A 15034-nucleotide genomic window follows, 5' to 3' on the forward strand; every position below is an offset into this window, starting at 1 on the left:
TCTTTTTTTTAAGAGAAAATTAGAAAATTATTTCACAACATAAAAAAACAACTTACTGACACCAAACAGTAGTGTACTAGACAATTTTTTTTTTTTTTATAAACAAATTCCTTTTCACAGTGTCATTAATGTAAGATACTAAATCAAATAGCCTATGCTTTGTAAATATATTGACAAGTTAGTTTAGACCACAATTATGCTTCTCAATTCCACTGATCTGCATATTGAATTATAATAGAATATTGAACAATTATAATTAAACCAGTGGTATAATTGAACCAACTATTGAACCTATGGTCACAAAAATACACTTCACTTAATAGTCATAAATGCTTGGAGTTCCTTTTTCTTAGATTTTCCCAGTTTTGTCTTCATCTGTTTTGTCAAAAAGGCAAACACACTAACCTCTCTGGCACACTAACCTCTCCCCTCAGGGACAATGTAGAGGCTAGAGAGCTATTAACTCACTTATATGGTAGTAGTGAATGTTTATGGTAGCAATTGAGAGGGGGAAAAATATGATAAAAATACGATAAAAGACTACAGTGAAGCCAAGCAGCAGTTGACAAAGTGGGTGGAAAAGATGAAGGAAGGCAAAGCAAAAGAGTTCTCTTCTTCCCTCCAATCTTTTTTGCTTCAGACATCTCTACATGGAGGGAATTAAGGGCTTTTGGGGGTTTCTGGCACATGTTAGACTTTCTAAAGTCATCAGCATGGAAACTGACGGTGAGGAGACCCCCTAAAATAAAGCCAAGTAGGCTAGCAGACCAATACCCACTTCACACACAATAATCGAGTGCCAATTCATACCATGTCTGACTGGTCTAACAACACTGTGCCATGTTCATAAATGCCAATAAACACATTAACCACGAGCGCAGCCCAGCATGAGCTTTAGAACAAGATGAAAAGTTCAAATCCAAAAGGAAAATTGTCACATCTGGAACTATGCTGACTTGTTATAGTGCCAAAACTTCAAATAAAGAATGGTGTTATAGTGTCACCATACAGTAACATATGTAAGGGATAATATAACACAAAATAAACCCTTATAGTGTGATTAAGACTCTTAAACAAATCAGAGGGAGCTAAACCTAAAGGAGTTTATTTTGCTACAATGATATGGACAATGTTCCCATATTCTGGACAACAATCATTCAGAATTAAAGTATGACAACTGCACTTGACCAATCAGAAGAAAGCATTCCACAGAGCCACCAAACAAAGCTATGGCAAAACCAGACTTGGCCCTTTACATACAAAATCCCAAAACCAATAATACACCCTGCACTCAAGATACTGTTAAACCATTGTAGACAATGGGGCTCTGTCTGTCATATCCAACAGAGTGCAAAGCTGTGATGCACAGACGGGATACCTGACACCTCACAGCTGCCAGCCAACCAATCACAGATGCCCTGCCTATCCAGTTTGAGTTGTTTTTGAAACTGCAGACTTCTGTGACAGAAGATAACAGAGCACCTGTATCACCCTTAAAGTTATTATGGGTGAATGGAATCATTCGTTCTCAAACGTGATTTACTTGTTTTAGATAGCTAATACAAATATTCAAATATCATTTAAAATAATTTGTTTCAAATGAATGCAAATCTGAACATTAAAAATGCCAATCACTTTTTAAAACATGCTTTATAATACAAACTAACAAACACAGCAAACAAACAGCAATCAATGACTTCCTTCCAACGTCATTACATTTACCGCCTCCGCATTTCAAATTGCAACGGCTTTTCTAACTGACCACCAGAGAGAAAAGCTATGAAGGAGTCAACGGAGAAAATCTGACTCACAGGATGAACTTCCCAGTCCAAAACGGTACTGTCGCCTTTGAAATGTCAGTCATATGAAATAATTAGTATTTTCTCACTTACTGTATAGTTAAAATTAATGAAATAATTCACCCGAAAAACATTTTGACAAACTTGTTATTTACTTAAAGCGCGTGGCTATTCCAGAATGAGAAATGGTTCTAACATGTAACGTTACTGTTTTTTTGTTGTGAAATTGCAACTCACTTAAAGATATATTGTTGTTTCGTGCTTTAAATGAAACATCTGGTGACAGTAATATTGATCGACGGTCACAACGCGTGCAACAATGAATCGTCTCGTGGAGGTACAGGACACTCACCCCTCGAGGCGAACAGTATGGGGTCGCTCCGCATCTTAAAGTCAAACGCATCTAACTCGGGGTAGGTAGAGGTTGCAGGCGTGTGTCCGACAGCTGCTGTATTTCATTAAAATCCGCACAACAGAGCCGTCTCTGTTTCCCCCGCTCTCTCCCTGTGCGTCCCAACAGCAGACCTCCGCTCGCTAGTGTCCGGCGCAGTCTCGTTTCCTCTGAAAACTTCCCCTGAATCTCTCCTTGATCCTGACACAGGGCAGCTCTGTTCGCTTTCTGTTTGTCGCGATCCCGACAGCAAACCGCCGCGCCTTCGAAGGGGAGCTGTTTGGAGACTTAAAGTGAAATCTCTCACTTTCTCTCCATGTAATACTCGGCGAAAAGTGGGACCTCCTCCCTCTCTATTTAGTTTCCTCTCTCTTTTTTCTCCGCCCTGTAGACCCACTTCTCCAATTCCGCAGCTGGATACAGCCCATGTGTGTGGAGAGGGACGATTAACGAGGATGTATTACTCCCATATTCAAGATTAGAATATTTACCTCAGCCTGATAAAGAGCATCTTTATCCTTGCTTGTATTTAATAAAAAACTTACATTCAAGTGCTCATCCAAGGGTTCAACTTTGTAGATTCTGATTTATATTGATCTATAGGTATCCTCTAATCAAATATTTTGATTCATCTTAAACATAAATATCATCATCAAACATAATTGTTACTGTTTGCCATTTTATGCATATCAAAACTGCACTTGGTTGTATTTTAATGTGTGTTTTCATTTTATGGAGTGCAGCCAGAGATGTTAAATAGCAAACTGAGTTTTTTTATTTTTAAGGGCAGTTCAGATGAAGAATTGGGGCTGAAGGAGGATTTAGAATCACCTGTTGGTTCAATTAAATAGTCTACTTAGCAAAAGAGTTACATTTAAGTCATATACAAAAACATACAAGGGTGATCTACTAATGCTCATTCACACTGACAGAAATTTGCAGAAACAAAGTGACCACACATTATCTTTTTCAAAAGAGTTGACAACTTATGCTGACACTGAAAAGTTAAACAGCTGAAAAGTAAACGCTGGCTCTTATTATAAATGGAAACAGATAAAGTGATGAGACGGGAGAAAAGGTTTGTTGCTTTATTCTCGCACAAGTGAACATATTTATCTGTCAAATGTATACATCATCTATTGATTCATTAGAAGACATTTATCTGAAAGGTTCTTTAAAAAGTGAAAAACTCTGCAACATCAGTGTACGGTGTGTGATGAAAACAGGGTCATTGACCTAGATTTTTTAACAGACCATTAATATGCAGTCTTTAGTGGCTAAAGTGTTTGGTTTTTCCAATAACCTTAGTTCCCCCTTTGTTTTACCACTTGTGAAACACTGCCGCTTGAATTTGTGACCAATGCTACTCATGTTTCCAATAATAAACAGATCCACGGATGATATGGCCTGCATTTATTTGAAAATAAACAATTAAAACTAAAGAAAGATATTTTAAAGATTTCAGTCAGCACTTATATTTCTCAGCCTTCTCATGTGCATGTCCCATTTATCCAAAAGTTTCTCTCTCGTCACAGGGGGTTCACATACATTACAGACCATAAAGGCACATAACAGCATAATTTGGAATTAGTGATAGGTTATTATTTCTTTTTAAGAATGTAATTACAAGTCAATGTAAAGGTAAGACTGGGTTGCAAATCAGTGCACATATGTGGGTGGCCAAGTGAACTCATGTGTGTGTCGGCAGGATATTGTATCTGGACACTGATTTGTGTATTTGGCCATGGCACAAAAATAACTATATGCTCTGACATCATAGTGGGGAGAGAATCAAATTGATATGCAGACATTAAGTCCACCCAAAGCCTGCAGCACATCAGAAAGCAATAGTGTCGTTGACTAAGAGGTTTCAACACAAAGCCTGCATTCCCCACAATATCAAATTCAACACTGTATCAGATTCAAACAAGTGCCAGTTTTACAATAACCTAGTTATCTGTCTTCTGTTTGTTGCATTCCTGTATAACTTTATCAATTGGGGTATACCTTGTGTGTTTAACCTAAATATGCACTGTCATCTGCTTCTCGTGGCATCACATGAAAGTCGTGACTCATGACAAAGCCATGTTTATTATCTACTCACATTAAAAAAGGAACAAGGCACAAGTCATACAATCTAAAGAGAGTTATGTGGAGGAGACAATAGAGAGAGAGAATAAGGTTACTGTTGGGGTCATTATTTGCACAATTCAATACAGTGCTGCACACAGTTCAGCAGAGTGATATCTTAGAAGAGTCAAGAGTTTTTAGAGAGATACACAAGATAAGCTGAAAGCCATTTTAAACCAAACTGTGAAACACAAAGTCATTCAGCTAATTTGAAACATACAAACTGTGGGTCATTATAAAGTAACAAACAAAAGAAAGAAATTGTATAAAATGAAAACAAAATTATGAGTAAACCGCATCTAAACTTGATCTTTTCCCAGCTCCAGGCACGCCGTAAAAACAAAGTAATTCTGTGATACCCCTCTGACAGGACTTGGCCCTCACATCACGTGCTCAGAATGTTGGAAGCAGGGTGGAGTCCCCGTACTGGCAAAATGGTAACTGTCAGGAGGGTAAGCTTTAAACAAACACAACCCTAATGAACCATTAAAGATCCTGATAGCCAGTGGAATGACTGCTTCCTCTGGGTTGCACTGCAGGGCATTCATTACAGCAAAGGCGGTTTTGTCAGGGGCAACACATGAGCTGATTTCAAGGTCTTTTGAAGTGAATCTCACAGAATGTGCCTGTATGTCACTCATCAGTGCTTATGTGTTTTCATTTCTCGAAGGAATGCAGCAACAATCTGTGCCCTGGTGAAACACCTCATTACTAAAGTGGTTGGCCTCACTGGCAAAATACACAAGACAAAATAATATGCACACCACCTGCAAGACAACAGGATTTTTTTATTACAAGACCCCAAAAGTAAACGGGCTGAATTCCTGAGACAAATTAATTTGAATTCTCTAGACAATGTTGTTTCTGCTAGAAAACTAGCATTTATAATCAGGGTCCCAAATGAACCCGTTGACATTTATTTTTTATCCCTGAAACACTTGCAGGACTTGCTGAACCTTTATAGTTGTTGGACCATGTTTTCCGGGATTCTGGAATGTTGCAGAGTAATTCTGATTAATTTGAAACTACTGAATATCAGCTCTGAAATCTGCACCCCTGCTACTCTCAGTTTCCAAAGAGCAGAGATGTGACTAAGATTTCAAAAGACATTTGACTGTATTCTTCTCCTACACACACACATACAGTATATAATAAAGCCAAAGCCTCCTTATGGAATTAACAAAGAGTAGACAGACAGGATTTAGGACCACAGGAGGTGGATGATCTGATAAGACAGTTTGTGTCATCCAGGTTATATCCTGTAATATTCCAAAAGCATAATATCAGAGAGATAAAACAACTTATATACCGAAGCAACACAAGCTATACCATGTAAGTAGCAAATCTGTATAGTCTAGTGCCTGAGAGAAAACATGTAGACTGCAGTCTGCAATGAAAATTAATTTGAATTTGAATGAAATGTAACGTAAGTGGTACTGTAACTAATTACTAATTATTTTTTAAATAATCAGAACAATAATGTGATTACTTTTAAGAGGAGTAATCAGTAATTTGATTAAATTTTCACAACACTGGCAGAGACTGAATGTAGCTACAGATGTTGCAGTTGTAAATACCTCAGATGTGTTCATATTCAAGGAAATGTCTTAAATGAACTGCGATGCATCCAATTAAAACTAGGTAGTCAACCCACATAATGGAACGAAAGCAACAAACCTGGTTGCTCTTCAGTTCTCCAGTTAGCAGTTCTTCTCTGATAAGATGTTATCTCATGTAAACATGGAAAATTAAACTAAATAAGCACACACACACACACACAGATTGACTTACACAGGCAGTAAATGTGAATAGTTGAAACATTCTGAGCTAGTAGACTGCAACCAAAACTCTGAACACAGGTCTGGAGAAAATCATCATCATCAACGTCTTCATCACAAGCAATCAGGCTTCACAGACTCTCCATATGGCTATGAGGTAAAGGCTCTGCTTAGCTGTAGTTGCATAATTTGACACCAGAGTCATTTTATAGTGCAGAAAGCCTAGAAAGCTGTAGTGCATATGGATGGGCAGTATGGAGCACTGGCTGTGTTCCAGTGGAGGAAAGCCTTGATTAAGTGAAGACAGAGCAATTCTAAAGAGTATTTAAAACTAGGTCAGAATCAGAGTGTGCATGACTGCCTTTTGACACACTGCTCATTTGTAATATCCTGGCTGGCTTTCAGACATACATTAGTGCTGTGTTTGGGTTGGGCAGGGTCAGCTGGATAGTGCACTACAAACCAGTCCAACAAAGGGTCTCAGTGGAGATACACAATCCTATATCCTTAAACCGCCCTAAAGAAGGCTTTGACAAAAAACAGCTCAACATTCCACACATGATACTCCGGACTGGTGCAGACGAGGCCACGCTGTTCTCGTTTTCTGTTTTCTCTACAGTGATGTATGCTCAGTCAAGAATAATCACTTTAAATGTATTTGCATACTGGTTCTAACAGAAAATCTCAAGGCACACTGAGTACCAAGTACAGTGTTGGCAAGGACAAGATGAACAAGACATAAGTCCAACTTGGGTCCATTTGTTAGAATTAATGGGGTGGACAATGTTGAAGACCCACTTGCAAATTATCACCTGAAACAAACAGCTGCATGAAGCTCATTCTGTGGTTTTCATTCTGTGATTCTTCCTAATTTTGTGAATTTTTGCCTTGTATCTATAAAGTCCACCTACTTTTTCAGTCAAATGACATTTCCTTCCTTCCTCTTGTTCTTCTCGAAACCAATCCTTGATAACATACACATGACCCTCCCCCAATCTACACCCAGTCTCAAGTCCCAGCTGCTATAGTCAGGGTGCCTTTTTAGCTCCAACCGTCCACAGCAAACAGTCAGATGGATAGACGGATGCAAAGATGTATGATGGGGAGGATGGCCCAGCAGGACTACGAGTCACAACCACTAATACATGCTCTAAACACACACCTCCCTCCGTCAGGCCACCCCACCACTTTGACGCTCAGTCCACCATCTGGCCTGAGACTGCAGACGTGTTATGGCTGGCCGGCCCAATGGGGGGAGGAGACCCAATTAAGAAACCAATCTGCTTTAATGCAAAATGTATAAGCCACCCACCCCCACCTTCATGCTTCTTTCCAGTGTGTTTTTATCTGTTATTCCTTGGATTGCTGAACATAGCAATCAAATACAAATCCTTTCAGTATATAGCGGACATCACACAGTCCTTCATTTCCTCAGATCCAGGCAGTTTCCATCAGATGATCTTGATAAATGTTTCAGCCAGACTGAGCCAGAACCACAGACATTGATTTTCATCAGACCTCGGGGAGGAAGTCCACCCCCGGAGATCCAACAGCATGTATTTGTGCACAGTGCTGATTTAGGATCAGATTTAAACATTGTTTACTGTGTTTAAGCCAAGTAGTGCTAAGGAGCAGCTCTGATCCAGATACAGCATTTTTGATATGTGATCTTGTACATATATGGGTCCTGTCCTCTCACAGCAGACCAAAGAAGTCAACCTAGGGTTGATAAATGAACCTAACAAAAGAAAGGAAATGAGATAATTAAATGCAAAAAGAAATAGCACTGGTGTCATGGCCATCGAAAAATGGAAGATCATTAATTTTATCTATTAAATCCCAGTTCTGTTTAGATTTATTCACATAACTCTTTTTGGCGTCCATAATGATAATTCTTAAGTGGGCACACAGGCCAGGACTATTTACACTGCAGGGGAGAATACTTGCAATCAAATAATATGTTAATAATCAGACTGATGACTGTCCGAAACTCCCATCCAAAATTTTCACACATTAAAAAATAAATATGACCTCACGATTTACAAAAAAAATTCAGATCAAGTCCGATTTTCTGTATTTTCACATCCGTAGCAATAATTTTGTTAGGAAAGAATGACGAATACGAAAAAATTAAATGCATACAAACATTTCTTACTCAGTGTGCAAGAACCTTTACTCAGACTAAAAGGCATTCATTTAAACACCTACATCAGATTGGTGTAAGAGTGGTGTAGATCTGAAATAATCAAATTAATAGGAAACAAGTAAGAACAAAGATAAGTGACAAAAATAAGTGCATGCAAAGGTATTGAGAATAAGCAAGGCCAAAGGGAAGATGAACGGATGTGGGTGAAAGGGAAGGGAGGAGAAGGAAGGAAAATAGAAGAATGTGGAAGACCTTTACTTCACCTGACACAAATTACCAAACCTCGCCCTTACTGTCAGGGAGCGGGCCAATCAGCTTTAAACATCCAGAAGTCCCCCAAATATTCACACTGATCTGGGTCATGTTTGTTGAACTTTAACACTGATAAAAAAAGATGGATTGATGGAAAAATCATGGTTCTGTTCTCATGTCTGTGTAGAGGTAGTATGTTTTTTACTCTGTAACACTGATTGCAAAAGCAACCATTTTAAATCACCATGGGTAAACACCAATTATAAATCTGTTTCTTTTGTTGGGTTTTTATTATTTTTTATAATATGTTTTATGTTACCTTTTGCCTTGTGTTTGTGTGTTATTTAGCGCTGCCATAGCATGTAAAGACAGCACATCATTCCTGTCTATCAGTTTTGTGTTTTGTAAACTTGGTAAAATACCCATCATTCTCAGCCAATGATGGAACTGCAAAGGACCATCGAGGAGAGAGGGATGATAGGAATAGCATTCCAAAGAAACATCTGCAAAGCTCCAAGTGCTGAATGACTGCAACAACAAACAACTATCATACACTAAAAGAAAAGAGAGAGGCAGGATAGAAAAGAAAATGACAGGCTGAGTGTTGATAAAATCTCACAAACTCACTCACAATAACATTTACTTATTCAAAACAGAAATATGGGAAAAAAAATATGGAATTTTCAAGTAGTTTTAAAGCCAAAGTTTACTGGTATCTCTAATATGTATACATCCAATTCTCTGCATCTCTGAAAACGTCATGTTTTAAAATGTCATAACCATTTACTCACTCGGCTTTCAAATCCAATTCTGCTATTAGCTAGACAATGTATGAGGGTGTTTATGATCTAAAGCAGCAAATGCCTGTGTGGTTTAATCCATGAAAGAATGCCATGATCTTAGCACTCACACCTCTCTGACAGTTTTGCTCTGGAAACTTTCTAAGATTTACTGACGGGGAGCTAAAAGTAGAAGCAGCTAAAGGTTACAATAATTATATATGCAATGCACTCACACAAACACACACACAAACACACACATTCAAACACTGGCAATGGTCCTCTACCGAAATTTCTCTGGATCAAGTGAACCACCTGTTTCAACACAAGATATTGCATCACAACATTGCAGATTGCTGTCTTTGGAAAAATTTAATCTACAGAAATGTCATGTGCAGGTGACGCTACTACAGTGAAAGCAACTTGGCTGCATTAGAAAACACTGTGAGGACCAACCAGGGACAAAATGTCATGAAACAATCATAAAAATAAATTTCCTGCTTATTTTTATTACTTAAGAAAGCACTTTCCACCACCCAGCAACCAAACCAAACTTTGACACCAAACTGACTAAAAGCACTAGTGTGAAAGCACACTAAGCTTGAAGTTTTAGTATGTATAGCCTCTGGGCTTTGTGTGGGTGTGTCAAGGGTGAAATGCAGGGAATGAAAGCAAGTATTCCCATAAATCAGAACACCTAGACATTAACCTTAATGTACAGTACAATCCATTTAAAAGGAAAGGTCTGGAGGCCTCAGCTCAGATCTATGTGTGCTAAAAAAAGGTTCATAATGAAGAGCACTTAAATTTTCCAGAATGCAATCAGAATTTAAACATCACCTTTTAGCGCACATAGCACTGAACACCTGGTTATTTTACCAGCAGATCTATGCATGCACATAATCACACATCCATTTACTACAGAAAAGCCTGAAACCACTACTCCAAAAACATGTGAAAACAAGTCTTGGCTAAAATCCAAACTAAGCATTTTACCTAAATACCCAAAGGGCATGCCTTCATCAACACCCTAAAAGTCATACTCCCCTACTAAAAATAAATGGGAATTGATGGAAATTGGGTTACAACAACATGATTAGGTGGAAAAGCATAAGAAATGTTTGAGTTTGTGTGCGCACACCCACAAGCATGCTGCCTGCGCTGAAATACATGCACTTCCTTTGAGATTTAGAACCCAAAGTCTGACTCACTTTTACTCCCCTTCTGACCCGCCACAGGAAGTGACATAGTCTATTAATAACTGTCACTTTCCCCATGGACTACAGAGTGATTACTATAAAGTGGGCCTCTACTGTTTCCATCACATTGTTGTAGGAATTTTGTGCAGTACAGTGAATGTGTGAGTGTTCTTTAATTCCTGTCTCTATTCATCTAGTATATCAAAATGTATGCAGGAAATAGGTAACGGCAGGAACAAAATAAGCACGACAAGGCATGCCGAGCGGCAGAGAGAAGAGAAATTACTGTAGAAAGATGAGAGAGCTGCCTCAAGGTCTAAATACCAGTGCTTACAAATACACCTGCAGGATCAAACCCAAAAACACAGATGGTGCGTGTTTTCAGAACAGAAAGAATTTGGCGAAAGACAGAAAGAGTTCATGTAGGTCAGCTGTTTAAGGAGAGATACAGATACAACGGGAAATTGAAATTGCCTATTTAATCATTTTTAGTTTCTGTTAACTACGCTGGTTTGAAGATAATTATATTAGATGAAGTTTGTTTAATCACCTCCTACGAATGCTAGAATAAACCAGCAAACACTGTCATAAAGATGTGTGTTCTTGTGTCTATTTCCTCTTATATTCACCTTCCCAACTAGATCTTTGCACACTAAGACTATTTCATAAGCAGGGCTTTGTTTAGCATGAGAAACTTTATCATACATGCCTACAGATTTTCTATTTGATTATTGGTGCATTTTTGAGGAAATTGTCTGGTATGAGCCATTCAAACAGAAAATTTCAGGAATCTATGAAAACAAATCACAAATCACTTTAGGTTATTCTTAAAATCCTACACAAGCTCGTCTCCTAAAAGCTCCAAACAATTACAGCACACTGTGCATTAATTATTTATGCTAACAGTTCTACGCATCTGTTAGCTATAAAACAAGCCGTTACAGAAAGACTGTTACCTTGGCTGCGACAACAAACCCTAAACACAAAATACTTAACCAGAGTTTCCACCCGGCGAATAACACCAACCACATCAGTCTAATCAGATTCCTCTCCGCTTGTGATGTGGTCAGGAGCATTAAGAACCACAGCTACTTTCATCCTTTGTATCTTTGCCACAGTTTCCACACCTTCTTCAGTTATTTCCCTTAATTTCCCTCTTTCACTTTCCATGTCATACACAAATAATGAAACACTGTGGAAACAAATAGTGACAGTAAACCTCTACTTTATATGATTCAGAGAATATTTAATGATGAAACCAAGAGAAAGCTTTCTGAAGAAAATGAGGCATCAGCTTTCTCAGACAGTGACTCAGAGGTCTTGAGTTCAGCTTGGTTTACAGCAGACACTCTTGAGTCTTTATACACACACACACATATATATACTCAAATGGGCAATTTGAAGTACAAGCACCTTCTTTGTGAACACAAACACACTTGAGTATACGCCGAGTTCGATGAAAAGAAAATGAGCAAAGCTACATCTTCCCTTTGGCTATGTCTCACTGTAAAACCCTAATGGGACAACCTCCAAAGCTGAAGAAGAGCCAAAAGGCATGCAACACCACGTTTCATGTTTTACTTTAAAGATCCAGTCCAGTCATGTTACAGAGTCGTGAGCAGTATGGGTAACTGACAGCTCTAGAGAGATGTCTTGAACAGCTGTTTATCTAACATATACATTCTTATATAATTTTTAATCATTGCTATTTGCTTCATACTGTGTTTGAGCACTTGTTTGGACAAAAGTCTAGGTAGTGAAAAATGAGTCATCCATGAAGAGGCAATCACAATGTACACTGCACGTCACACTGCACGCTGGTCCTGGAAAAATACCGGATCGCCTTTTGTTTGAACACAAACACGTCCCGGGATTGATTCTGGGATCGATCCCGGGTTGGGGACCTAGTAACAATGCCAGATTCAGTCCCGGAACAAACTCTATGTTAACAAAAGCCAGAAATAATGCCGTAAAAGAGGTCTAAGTGATGACGCAGTTATCGTGCAAATCTTTTACCAGGTGTTTTGAAGACAGATCAACATTTGCGGCGAAAAAAAAAAAGTGCAAACTGTAACGAAGCAGAGATCAGTTAGCTCCTCACTATCCGCGCTGAAGCTGAGATTGTAACGTGAAAGTAACGTTTGTGTTAGCGTTTTCGATCCTGATGTCACTTGTCATTATGGGACCTTTACAAGTTGTGTGTGAACCGAGCGGAAACCTCGCGCTCTCTCTCATGAAGCCAATAAGGAAGTGACAAAAACTGCCATTCATCGACTGGCCTCTTGAGCCTGGCTGCAAAAGGGAGTCAGTCCCATAGACTCCCCATGTTAAAATGCCCAACTTTACAGCAGAAAAAAACATGTTTACAGCCTGGTTCAAAAAATGATTTTGGTCTATATTGCTAATTTCGCCCTTCATGACAACTGTGAGGGGGGTGAATTTTTTTTAAAACTCATCCGTTTAAATTATATTAAGACTTTGAAGTTCTGCATAATTAAGGGTGTGGCCAGTTGAGTGACAGGTGGATTGCAGCTGCTGACAATGCCGTCGCGCTAGGTGGGCGTGGCTTCAGCAATCAGCTCCCTCCTTTTTGCCAATTTTCGATTATCCAGGAGAGTCGCACGGTGATACGCTGCCAAGATGGCGATGGCCTGCTCTGCACACTTTGCGCTTCAAAACCGCTATTGAGGAGTCTATGGGTGAAGTCACGGACACTACGTCCATATTTTTTTACAGTCTATGGTGTGAACGCAGGCACATATTCCAGGAAATCACTGGCAGTGTGAAAGGAGCCAAATCTAGTGACCCGTGAATAATTGCCGGGACACATTACCCATGTATTTTCCTGGAATCACAGTGTGAAAGGGGCTTTCGTGGTTGAAATGGGTATGGCAGTCCAATTTCAAAATATAGACCAAACTGGACTTGCTCAGAGGATACTGGCAGGTACTTTTTATCACCTCAAGCTGCGGAAATCTCAGTTTTTGTTACTCCAGATAACTTCTTACAATAACTGGATGATACAGTAATCCATTAATCTGATTGGTTGGAGCATTTTGACTGTTCTTCGAACAGTTTTTGAAAGATAAGCTAATGCTTCCCTAACCATCAAATATCTGGCTGAATTTGGTAAAGCAACGATCACTTATCTGGGCAAACAGGTAGGTCAAGTTTGCCCTGTTAGTGCCAAAGTATCTGCTATTGTTGACTTCCCTATCCCTATGACAAAAGGAGAGTTGCAAATGTTTTTGGGAATGGCTGGGTACTACAGAAGTCTTTGTCGCAGTTTTTCAACTGTAGTACACCCTCTGACCAGTCTACTATGTCCAGCAATCACCTTCACTTGGACCGATGCGCATCAATGTACTTTTGAAAGTGTAAAGCTGTTACTGACTAGTACGCCTGTTCTTGAATTTTCCCGGGCATTTAAAATCGAGGTGGATGCTAGTGCTTCAGGAACTGGTGGTGTTCTTATTCAGGAGGATGAGGCTGGGTTTAATCATCCAAATTTTTTTACCAAATTTGTTACTTCTCTCAGAAATGTTATCATCATCAGAAAAATTATTCCACTTCTGAGAAGGAGGCCTTTGGTCTGATTTTGGCAATACAGTTTTTTGAGGTTTATGCGAGTTCATCTGTGTTGCCTGTCACTGTATATACCGACCCCAACCCCTTAGTGTACACATAAGGTGGATGAATGGCTTGAAAGTAACACACATGGACAGAAAAGTTCTCATGGGGTCTTTAAGACGGAGTGTGTGTGTGTTTTAATTGTTCTCAAAGGTCCTTTCAGCTCACAGAAACAAAAGAAGAGTATATAAAAGGTTTAATGGGACAAAGACAAGAGCCCAACTGGTAGAGCAAAGTGCTTGCAGCTTCAAGGTCATGGGTAAACAAGGCATTGGCCATGAAAGTGTGTGCTTAATGCAAAAATTTAACGATGCATGTTACATTTCCTTACCTTTTTATTCCATCAATAAAATGTCACCTGTATGCATTTCAAGTCTTTTTATAAACCAACACATCTTTCCATAGGAATCAGTGTCAGAGGTCAGGAAGTGGCTTGGAATTGAGTAAGACAGACAAAGGAGCAGCAGCTGTTCACAGCTGTATGTGACACACACACACAAACTACATAGTGCATCTCGAGGCAGACTAATATAAACCCACTGGAGACGTGTCTGTGAAAACTATCCTAAGGCACAGACTGCTAGACTAGAGCCACAAGAGAGGGGGAAAAAAGCCTGGAAGGGAACTTCTACAAATCAGTTTACTAAAAATAGAAAACTATACTGTATATTATCACCGCATTTTTCGCTTTCATTCAAAGCATTGATTAGAAGATAACAAACGTCCACAAAATATCTGTACGACTGCTTTTTTCTCAAGCAAATTAAGCAAGACCAGTCATCCATCTTCACCAATGGCCTCTCTCCTTCTCGCACAGATGCTGCAACAACGCAGGTCCAGATGTGCACTAATAATGATGTCACTGCATCAGCAATCAGACATTTGACCACATGTAAAGACCAGTCATCAAGCTATCAGAGAAAATATCAA

General features: G+C 39.1%; 1 protein-coding gene across 4 annotated transcripts in view; it reads right to left on the reverse strand.

Annotated features, from left to right (window-relative positions):
* LOC127969419 (actin filament-associated protein 1) overlaps positions 1 to 15034 on the reverse strand; it is a 46016-nt gene that overhangs the window by 29022 nt on the left and 1960 nt on the right. The window contains exon 1 of one of the 4 annotated variants that reach the window (XM_052571344.1): positions 2152 to 2546. The exons of 2 other annotated variants lie outside the window; for them this stretch is intronic. In XM_052571344.1, the coding sequence (XP_052427304.1) occupies positions 2152 to 2185 (34 nt within the window). In that variant the 5' untranslated portion in view covers positions 2186 to 2546. Of the gene's footprint in view, positions 1 to 2151; positions 2549 to 15034 lie in introns of those variants that run through there. One more of the 4 variants, XM_052571342.1, reaches the window with a different exon arrangement.

Source organism: Carassius gibelio, chromosome B12 (genome assembly GCF_023724105.1).
Source record: "Carassius gibelio isolate Cgi1373 ecotype wild population from Czech Republic chromosome B12, carGib1.2-hapl.c, whole genome shotgun sequence".
NCBI lineage: Eukaryota > Metazoa > Chordata > Actinopteri > Cypriniformes > Cyprinidae > Carassius > Carassius gibelio.